This window comes from Borostomias antarcticus, assembly GCF_949987555.1.
Source record: "Borostomias antarcticus genome assembly, contig: scaffold_372, whole genome shotgun sequence".
In the NCBI taxonomy this organism is placed as follows: Eukaryota; Metazoa; Chordata; class Actinopteri; order Stomiiformes; family Stomiidae; genus Borostomias; species Borostomias antarcticus.
Genome location: NW_028175973.1, coordinates 15,001 through 25,570, shown reverse-complemented (window position 1 = coordinate 25,570; position 10,570 = coordinate 15,001). Strand labels below are relative to the sequence as shown.

General features: G+C 57.0%; 1 protein-coding gene across 1 annotated transcript in view; it reads left to right on the top strand.

The window, feature by feature from the left end:
* The window catches only part of LOC311328968 (rho guanine nucleotide exchange factor 12-like), a gene marked incomplete at its 3' end in the record, with an annotated part of 44,105 nt that overhangs the window by 19,949 nt on the left and 13,586 nt on the right, over positions 1-10,570 (top strand). The window contains exons 6-8 of the mRNA XM_084462858.1: positions 2,721-2,798; positions 8,391-8,525; positions 8,970-9,092. Coding sequence (XP_084318984.1) covers positions 2,721-2,798; positions 8,391-8,525; positions 8,970-9,092 — 336 coding nt within the window. The remainder of the gene's footprint in view (positions 1-2,720; positions 2,799-8,390; positions 8,526-8,969; positions 9,093-10,570) is intronic.

The following is a 10,570-nucleotide window of genomic DNA, read 5'->3' as shown; positions in this document are numbered from 1 at the left end:
CGTCCTCCTCATCCTCCTTGTCCTCCTCGTCCTCCTCATCCTCCTCGTCCTCCTTGTCCTCCTCGTCCTCCTCGTCCTCCTCGTCCTCCTCGTCCTCCTTGTCCTCCTCGTCCTCCTCGTCCTCCTCGTCCTCCTCGTCCCCCGGCGCTGTCCAGCGGGCTCCTATGTGGCGCTGACGGTCCTGGGTCGGCCGCCGGGCCTGGTCCAGATCCCGCTGGGGGAGGGCGAGGGAGAGCCTGGCCTGTCCTCCCCCCCACTCCCCGGGATCCCCTGCTGGGGAGCAGCGCTGCACCTCCTCCTCCTCCTCCTCCAACGCCACCACCAGCCCCCAGGACCACATCACCTCCCCGCTGCCTCTCTGGGTAAGACACCGGGCCGGGGGTACGGGGCGGGGAGACACCAGCCCGGGAGTACGGGGTGGGGAGATACCGGGCCGGGGGTACGGGGCGGGGAGATACCGGGCCGGGGGTACGGGGTGGGGAGACACCGGGCCGGGGGTACGGGGTGGGGAGATACCAGCCCGGGGGATACTGGGCGGCGCTTGTGTTCAGTCCTCTTCCCTCAGTCACCACGCGTTCAGTCCACTACCCTCAGTCACCACGCGTTCAGTCCACTACCCTCAGTCACCACGCGTTCAGTCACCCTCAGTCACCACGCGTTCAGTCACCCTCAGTCACCACGCGTCAGTCACCCTCAGTCACCACGCGTTCAGTCACCCTCAGTCACCACGCGTTCAGTCACCCTCAGTCACCACGCGTTCAGTCCTCTTCCCTCAGTCACCACGCGTTCAGTCCTCTACCCTCAGTCACCACGCGTTCAGTCACCCTCAGTCACCACGCGTTCAGTCCTCTACCCTCAGTCACCACGCGTTCAGTCACCCTCAGTCACCACGCGTTCAGTCCTCTTCCCTCAGTCACCACGCGTTCAGTCCTCTACCCTCAGTCACCACGCGTTCAGGTCCTCTAACCTCAGTCACCCACGCGTTCAGTCACCCTCAGTCACTGAGCGTTCAGTCCTCTACCCTCAGTCACCACGCGTTCAGTCACCCTCAGTCACCACGCGTTCAGTCCTCTACCCTCAGTCACCACGCGTTCAGTCCTCTACCCTCAGTCACCACGCGTTCAGTCCTCTTCCCTCAGTCACCACGCGTTCAGTCCTCTAACCTCAGTCACCACGCGTTCAGTCCTCTACCCTCAGTCACCACGCGTTCAGTCCTCTACCCTCAGTCACCACGCGTTCAGTCCTCTACCCTCAGTCACCGCGCGTTCAGTCACCCTCAGTCACCACGCGTTCAGTCCTCTACCCTCAGTCACCACGCGTTCAGTCCTCTACCCTCAGTCACCACGCGTTCAGTCACCCTCAGTCACCACGCGTTCAGTCCTCTTCCCTCAGTCACCACGCGTTCAGTCACCCTCAGTCACCACGCGTTCAGTCCTCTACCCTCAGTCACCACGCGTTCAGTCACCCTCAGTCACCACGCGTTCAGTCCTCTTCCCTCAGTCACCACGCGTTCAGTCACCCTCAGTCACCACGCGTTCAGTCACCCTCAGTCACCACGCGTTCAGTCACCCTCAGTCACCACGCGTTCAGTCCTCTAACCTGTCACCACGCGTTCAGTCCTCTTCCCTCAGTCACCACGCGTTCAGTCCTCTTCCCTCAGTCACCACGCGTTCAGTCACCCTCAGTCACCACGCGTTCAGTCCTCTACCCTCAGTCACCGCGCGCTGTCTCTCTCTGGCGCGCGCCCGTCCTGCTCCTCTCGTTAACCCTAGTGTTCTCAGGGATCTTCTTTAGTCCCTGTTTGGTTCCTGGACGTCGGTTCTCTCCTCCCTCCTCTGCGCCCTCGTAGCTCCGCCCTCTGCTTCCTCTGGGGGTTTGACCAGTGATGTCACTCAGTGATGTCACTCTCAGACGCCATTGGTCGGTCTGGTCTCTCCCCAAGACAACACTCCTCTCACCACTCCCCTCGCTCACTGATATCACCTCTCCATCTCTCTCCCTCTTCGTCTCTCTCTCTGTCTCTCTCTGTCTCTCTCTCTCTCTCTCTCTCTCTGTCTCTCTCTCTCTCTCTCTCTCTCTCCCTCTTCGTCTCTCTCTCTGTCTCTCTCTCTCTCTCTCTCTCTCTCTCCCTCTTCGTCTCTCTCTCTGTCTCTCTCTGTCTCTCTCTCTCTCTCTCTCTCTCTCTCTGTCTCTCTCTCTCTCTCTGTCTCTCTCTCTCCCTCTTCGTCTCTCTCTCTGTCTCTCTCTCTCTCTCTCTCTCTCTCTCTCTCTCTCTGTCTCTCTCTCTCTCTCTCTCTCTCTCTCTCTCTGTCTCACTGTGTCTCTCTCTCTCTCTGTGTCTCTCTGTGTCTCTCTCTCTCTCTCTCTCTCTCTCTGTGTCTCTCTGTCTCTGTCTCTCTCTCTCTCTCTCTGTCTCTGTCTCACTGTGTCTCTGTGTCTCTCTCTCTCTCTGTGTCTCTCTGTGCCTCTCTGTCTCTCTCTCTCTCTCTGTCTCTGTCTCTGTGTCTGTCTCTCTCTCTGTGTCTCTCTGTGTCTCTCTGTGTCTCTCTGTCTCTCTCTCTCTCTGTCTCTCTCTCTCTCTCTCTCTCTCTCTCTCTCTCTCTCTCTCTGTCTCACTGTGTCTCTCTGTCTCTCCCTCTCTCTGTGTCTCTCTGTGTCTCTCTCTCTCTCTCTCTGTCTCTGTGTCTGTCTCTGTGTCTGTCTCTGTCCCTCTCCTGCAGGAGGAGAATAATGCTGTGCACAGCCAGAAAGTGGACATCCTTCAGAAGATGCTGACTAAGGAGCAGCAGGACTTACAGGCAAGGCGTGGGTTGAGGGGACAGAGCAGTGAGAGTGGACAGAGAGAGAGGACAGAGAGAGTGGACAGTGAGAGTGGACAGAGAGAGAGGACAGGGCAGTGAGAGTGGACAGAGAGAGAGGACAGAGAGAGTGGACAGTGAGAGTGGACAGAGAGAGAGGACAGGGCAGTGAGAGTGGACAGTGAGAGTGGTCAGTGAGAGTGGACAGGGCAGTGAGAGTGGACAGTGAGAGTGGACAGAGAGAGAGGACAGAGAGAGTGGACAGTGAGAGTGGACAGAGAGAGAGGACAGGGCAGTGAGAGGGGACAGTGAGAGTGGACAGTGAGAGTGGACAGAGAGAGAGGACAGGGCAGTGAGAGTGGACAGGGCAGTGAGAGTGGACAGGGCAGTGAGAGAGGACAGGGCAGTGAGAGGGGACAGAGAGAGTGGACAGGGCAGTGAGAGTGGACAGGGCAGTGAGAGAGGACAGAGCAGTGAGAGTGGACAGGGCAGTGAGAGAGGACAGAGCAGTGAGAGAGGACAGGGCAGTGAGAGGGGACAGGGCAGTGAGAGAGGACAGAGCAGTGAGAGTGGACAGGGCAGTGAGAGAGGACAGGGCAGAGAGAGTGGACAGGGCAGTGAGAGAGGACAGGGCAGTGAGAGAGGACAGGGCAGTGAGAGAGGACAGGGCAGTGAGAGGGGACAGGGCAGTGAGAGAGGACAGGGCAGTGAGAGTGGACAGGGCAGTGAGAGAGGACAGAGCAGTGAGAGAGGACAGGGCAGTGAGAGGGGACAGGGCAGTGAGAGTGGACAGGGCAGTGAGAGTGGACAGGGCAGTGAGAGGGGACAGGGCAGTGAGAGGGGACAGGGCAGTGAGAGAGGACAGGGCAGTGAGAGGGGACAGGGCAGTGAGAGAGGACAGGGCAGTGAGAGGGGACAGTGAGAGGGGACAGTGAGAGAGGACAGGGCAGTGAGAGAGGACAGGGCAGTGAGAGTGGACAGGGCAGTGAGAGAGGACAGAGAGAGTGGACAGGGCAGTGAGAGAGGACAGGGCAGAGAGAGAGGACAGGGCAGTGAGAGTGGACAGGGCAGAGAGAGAGGACAGGGCAGTGAGAGGGGACAGGGCAGTGAGAGAGGACAGGGCAGTGAGAGTGGACAGGGCAGTGAGAGAGGACAGAGAGAGTGGACAGGGCAGTGAGAGAGGACAGGGCAGAGAGAGAGGACAGGGCAGTGAGAGTGGACAGGGCAGAGAGAGAGGACAGGGCAGTGAGAGAGGACAGGGCAGAGAGAGAGGACAGGGCAGTGAGAGTGGACAGGGCAGAGAGAGAGGACAGGGCAGTGAGAGAGGACAGGGCAGTGAGAGAGGACAGGGCAGTGAGAGTGGACAGGGCAGTGAGAGAGGACAGAGCAGTGAGAGTGGACAGGGCAGTGAGAGTGGACAGGGCAGTGAGAGTGGACAGGACAGTGAGAGAGGACAGGGCAGTGAGAGAGGACAGGGCAGTGAGAGAGGACAGGGCAGTGAGAGTGGACAGGGCAGTGAGAGAGGACAGAGAGAGGGGACAGGGCAGTGAGAGTGGACAGGGCAGTGAGAGAGGACAGAGAGAGGGGACAGGGCAGTGAGAGTGGACAGGGCAGTGAGAGAGGACAGAGAGAGGGGACAGGGCAGTGAGAGTGGACAGGGCAGTGAGAGAGGACAGAGAGAGGGGACAGGGCAGTGAGAGAGGACAGGGCAGTGAGAGAGGACAGGGCAGTGAGAGGGGACAGGGCAGTGAGAGAGGACAGGGCAGAGAGAGTGGACAGGGCAGTGAGAGTGGACAGGGCAGTGAGAGAGGACAGGGCAGTGAGAGGGGACAGAGCAGTGAGAGGGGACAGGGCAGTGAGAGTGGACAGGGCAGTGAGAGAGGACAGAGAGAGGACAGGGCAGTGAGAGGGGACAGAGCAGTGAGAGGGGACAGGGCAGTGAGAGTGGACAGGGCAGTGAGAGGGGACAGGGCAGTGAGAGTGGACAGGGCAGTGAGAGGGGACAGGGCAGTGAGAGGGGACAGGGCAGTGAGAGAGGACAGGGCAGTGAGAGAGGACAGGGCAGTGAGAGTGGACAGGGCAGTGAGAGAGGACAGGGCAGTGAGAGTGGACAGGGCAGTGAGAGGGGACAGGGCAGTGAGAGAGGACAGGGCAGTGAGAGAGGACAGGGCAGTGAGAGTGGACAGGGCAGTGAGAGAGGACAGAGAGAGTGGACAGGGCAGTGAGAGAGGACAGAGAGAGTGGACAGGGCAGTGAGAGGGGACAGGGCAGTGAGAGAGGACAGGGCAGTGAGAGGGGACAGGGCAGTGAGAGAGGACAGGGCAGTGAGAGTGGACAGGGCAGTGAGAGGGGACAGGGCAGTGAGAGGGGACAGAGAGAGAGGACAGGGCAGAGAGAGTGGACAGTGAGAGGGGACAGGGCAGAGAGAGAGGACAGGGCAGTGAGAGGGGACAGGGCAGTGAGAGGGGACAGGACAGTGAGAGGGGACAGGGCAGTGAGAGGGGACAGGGCAGTGAGAGGGGACAGGGCAGTGAGAGAGGACAGGGCAGTGAGAGAGGACAGTGAGAGTGGACAGGGCAGTGAGAGTGGACAGGGCAGTGAGAGAGGACAGGGCAGTGAGAGTGGACAGGGCAGTGAGAGGGGACAGAGAGAGTGGACAGGGCAGTGAGAGAGGACAGAGAGAGTGGACAGGGCAGTGAGAGGGGACAGGGCAGTGAGAGAGGACAGGGCAGTGAGAGGGGACAGGGCAGTGAGAGAGGACAGGGCAGTGAGAGAGGACAGGGCAGTGAGAGTGGACAGGGCAGTGAGAGAGGACAGAGAGAGTGGACAGGGCAGTGAGAGAGGACAGAGAGAGTGGACAGGGCAGTGAGAGGGGACAGGGCAGTGAGAGAGGACAGGGCAGTGAGAGGGGACAGGGCAGTGAGAGAGGACAGGGCAGTGAGAGTGGACAGGGCAGTGAGAGGGGACAGGGCAGTGAGAGGGGACAGGGCAGTGAGAGGGGACAGGGCAGTGAGAGGGGACAGGACAGTGAGAGGGGACAGGGCAGTGAGAGGGGACAGGGCAGTGAGAGGGGACAGGGCAGTGAGAGGGGACAGGGCAGTGAGAGAGGACAGGGCAGTGAGAGAGGACAGTGAGAGTGGACAGGGCAGTGAGAGTGGACAGGGCAGTGAGAGGGGACAGGGCAGTGAGAGGGGACAGGGCAGAGAGAGGGGACAGGGCAGAGAGAGTGGACAGGGCAGTGAGAGGGGACAGGGCAGTGAGAGAGGACAGGGCAGTGAGAGGGGACAGGGCAGTGAGAGAGGACAGGGCAGTGAGAGAGGACAGTGAGAGTGGACAGGGCAGTGAGAGTGGACAGGGCAGTGAGAGGGGACAGGGCAGTGAGAGGGGACAGGGCAGAGAGAGGGGACAGGGCAGAGAGAGTGGACAGGGCAGTGAGAGGGGACAGGGCAGTGAGAGTGGACAGAGCGTTAACGGCCCAAGCAGGAACTGACTGTCCGATGGTAGTTTTGTTAGTGCCCATTAGACAAAAATAACATTCATATACATAACATTTCTATAACATTGATAACAATAACAGAGTTGGCATCAGTTGGGCCATCGTTCAGAGTTCTGTCTCCTTATTCTCATTCTATCAGTCTCATCTCCAGACACGCCTTTATCCAGAGTGAGGGGCTTGAATTCACTACAACCGCTGAGCACAGTTACACACACACACACACACACACACACACACACACACACACACACACACACACACACATATTTTAACAATTTATTTATGTCCACATAGAGAAAATGACATAAGGGACACGTATTTAATTGAGAGTTGGTCCATTGTCCCGTGGGAGCCCTTTACAGACCTGAGTAGGACCCTGTCCCCTCAGAGCAGAGCTAGAGGACACTGAGGACTCTCTCTGGCCCGTCTGTCCCCTCAGAGCAGAGCTAGAGGACACTGAGGTCTCTCTGGCCCGTCTGTCCCCTCAGAGCAGAGCTAGAGGACACTGAGGACTCTCTCTGGCCCGTCTGTCCCCTCAGAGCAGAGCTAGAGGACACTGAGGTCTCTCTGGCCCGTCTGTCCCCTCAGAGCAGCTGTAGAGGACACTGAGGACTGTCTCTGGCCCGTCTGTCCCCTCAGAGCAGCTGTAGAGGACACTGAGGTCTCTCTCTGGCCCGTCTGTCCCCTCAGAGCAGCTGTAGAGGACACTGAGGTCTCTCTCTGGCCCGTCTGTCCCCTCAGAGCAGCTGTAGAGGACACTGAGGTCTCTCTCTGGCCCGTCTGTCCCCTCAGAGCAGAGCTAGAGGACACTGAGGTCTCTCTCTGGCCCGTCTGTCCCCTCAGAGCAGAGCTAGAGGACACTGAGGTCTCTCTCTGGCCCGTCTGTCCCCTCAGAGCAGAGCTAGAGGACACTGAGGTCTCTCTCTGGCCCGTCTGTCCCCTCAGAGCAGCTGTAGAGGACACTGAGGTCTCTCTCTGGCCCGTCTGTCCCCTCAGAGCAGCTGTAGAGGACACTGAGGTCTCTCTCTGGCCCGTCTGTCCCCTCAGAGCAGAGCTAGAGGACACTGAGGACTCTCTCTGGCCCGTCTGTCCCCTCAGAGCAGCTGTAGAGGACACTGAGGACTCTCTCTGGCCCGTCTGTCCCCTCAGAGCAGAGCTAGAGGACACTGAGGACTCTCTCTGGCCCGTCTGTCCCCTCAGAGCAGAGCTAGAGGACACTGAGGTCTCTCTCTGGCCCGTCTGTCCCCTCAGAGCAGAGCTAGAGGACACTGAGGACTCTCTCTGGCCCGTCTGTCCCCTCAGAGCAGCTGTAGAGGACACTGAGGTCTCTCTCTGGCCCGTCTGTCCCCTCAGAGCACAGCCTGGGAGAACACCGAGAGAGAGAGAGAGAGAGAGAGAGAGAGAGAGAGAGAGACTCCTGGTCCGTTGTCCAGGTCGACGGAGGAAGCCAGTCATTCCTCATTGTTCTCTCCCTCTCTCTCTCTCTGTTTGCCTTTCTCTCTCTCTCTCCCTCTTTCTCTCTCTCTTTCTCTCTTTCTCTCTTCCTCAGATTTCTCTGTCTGCTTCTATTTTTATTCTCTCTATTTCTTTCTTACTCTCTCTCTCTCTTCCTTCTCTATCTGCGCTGTAAACAGTCCTCCTGCCATGGCAACGGCCCCTACAGCTCTGACCTCTATGTTGACGTCCTGTTCTGCTCTCTCCCAAACCGGTCTCACTTCCTCCCCAGAGCTGAAGGGGCTCTCAAACGCTGAGGACACACAACCCTGTCTCCTCTCTCTCTCTCTCTCTCTCACACACACACACACACACACACACACACGGACGGACGCATGCTTAATACCCCGGCGTCGTGGCGCTCTTTGGTGGTGCGTCCGGCCCAGCGTGACCCTGGCGTGCGTTGTGGTTGTGTTCTGATGCGTGACCCTGGCGTGACCCTGGCGTGCGTTGTGGTTGTGTTCTGATGCGTTGCGTGACCCTGGCGTGCGTTGTGGTTGTGTTCTGATGCGTGACCCTGGCGTGACCCTGGCGTGTGTTGCGGTTGTGTTCTGATGCGTGACCCTGGCGTGACCCTGGCGTGACCCTGGCGTGTGTTGCAGGCCATGAAGGAGGAGTACAGCAGGATCCCGACGCCCAAACTACTGAAGGACATCCAGGAGGCCACCAAGCACATTCCTCTGCTGCAGGGCCAGCTACACAAGACTCAGCTACACAAGAACACCAGCGCACCTCAGGTGACACACACACCACACACACACACACCACACACACACACACACACACACACACACACACCACACACACCACACACACACACACACACACACCACACACACACACACCACACACACACACACACACACACACACACACACACACACCACACACACACACACACACACACACACACACACACACACACACACACATAGTCACATAGGATCACACACTGTTCACTGTGTCAGTTTAACATCAGTCATAACAATGGTTTTTGCTTTTATCCATGTAAGTGACTAACAATATGAACGAGTGTGTGCCGTGCCTGGTTTCAAACTAGCAACCTTTCAGAGATGCTCTGACCACCTACTGTACCTGCCGCCCCCTCAAACTACTATCTGACACGTGTGTTTGCCCGTATGTGTGTGTGTGTGTATGTGTGTATGTGTGTGTGTTCTCAGGATGGCGTCCTGTCGTCCAGGGACTGTGAGGTGGAGGATGGTGGAGGGGGCGGGGCTGACGGGAGCCACGCCCCCTCGCCGCGGGGGGAGAGCAGCAGCGACGCGTCCTGGACCAACAACACTGTGAGTACACACACACACACACACTCACTCACACACTCACACACACACTCACACACACACACACACTCACTCACACACTCACACACACACTCACACACACACACACACTCACTCACACACTCACACACACACACACACTCACACACTCACACACACACACACTAGGGCTGGGACGACGCGTCGACGTAGTCGACGTAATCGACTACGTCAATACGTCGACTTGCGTAATGTGCGTCGATGCGTCGCAAATAAACAACATGGCTGCGACCAGTGGAAACACAAACAAACATGGAGGTCCCCGGAGTAGAGCCGGCAGCTAAAAAACCTCGCCCACGATCGTCCAAAGTGTGGGAGTACTTCAGACAAAAACCGAACAATGTGGTGCTCTGTAAACTGTGCAAAATTGAAATGGCTTATCACAGCAGTACATCTGCAATGAACGAGCACTTGAAGCGAAAGCATCCCGGAGCTCTTTGTGAAGACAGCCGCAAGATAGCACCGTAAGTCACCGTTGTATTTCTGTTCACTTTTCCGGCCGTGTATGAGTGAAAAATGGATAGCTACTAGCTAATGTTACACAAGCAATGTAGCTCACCACAGTTTGTATGTCTTCTGGTGTTAGTAACGTTAGCTGTGTAGCTGGCTAGCTACGGTAGCCTATTGTCATTATGGTGCTCGCACCTAAATGGCTACGTTAGCATCAATTTAGCTAATCATAACATAGCAGCGAGAGTAACGTTAGCTAGCCATGTAGCTACTAGCTAGCTATGTGTTGTGGTGATGGACAGACTTCTAAATGGCCATGTTGGCATTCAAGTTGGCTAAACATAGCAGTGAGGTGGAAATTAAGGGGCCTACACGTGATAAGAGATGTGTGCTTTGCGCGAGGTAGGGCGCAGAGCGTTTTGTTTACAAGCACATGTTGCTAGGCAACAGGGAAGCTACCGGAGCTTTTGAAGAACGGTGTGCTAAAATCTCCCAAAACAGAGGTTATTTGGATAAACTGACCACATATTGGGAATCTACATGGTTACTTTCTCACCTGAGAAAACATTAAAACTAGTCTTATTTTTAAATATGCCACTATTAGCATTAGCTATTTAATTAACTAATGTGCTTAATATTTTCAGGAGGCAAAGCAGTGTGGAGGACTTTTTCCACAAAAAGAACACAACTCCATGCACACCCCAGATGGCTGCTCAGCTTTCTAACTGCATCTTCCAGATGATCGTCAAGGACATGAGACCTGTTGCTATTGTGGAGGGTCAAGGCTTCCGTGAGATAATCAACACATTTCACCCAGGGTATACACTTCCCTCCAGGCACCACTTCACAAATTTGATGGAGAAGAAAGAAAGAAAGAGATGTGGACATGCTCACATTCCTCCACAGTAATGCCTAAGGTGGAGGGGGGAGAAGGGAGAGAGGGGGGGAGAGAGCGAAGGGGGGAGGGCGAGAGAGAGGAGGGGGAGAGAGGG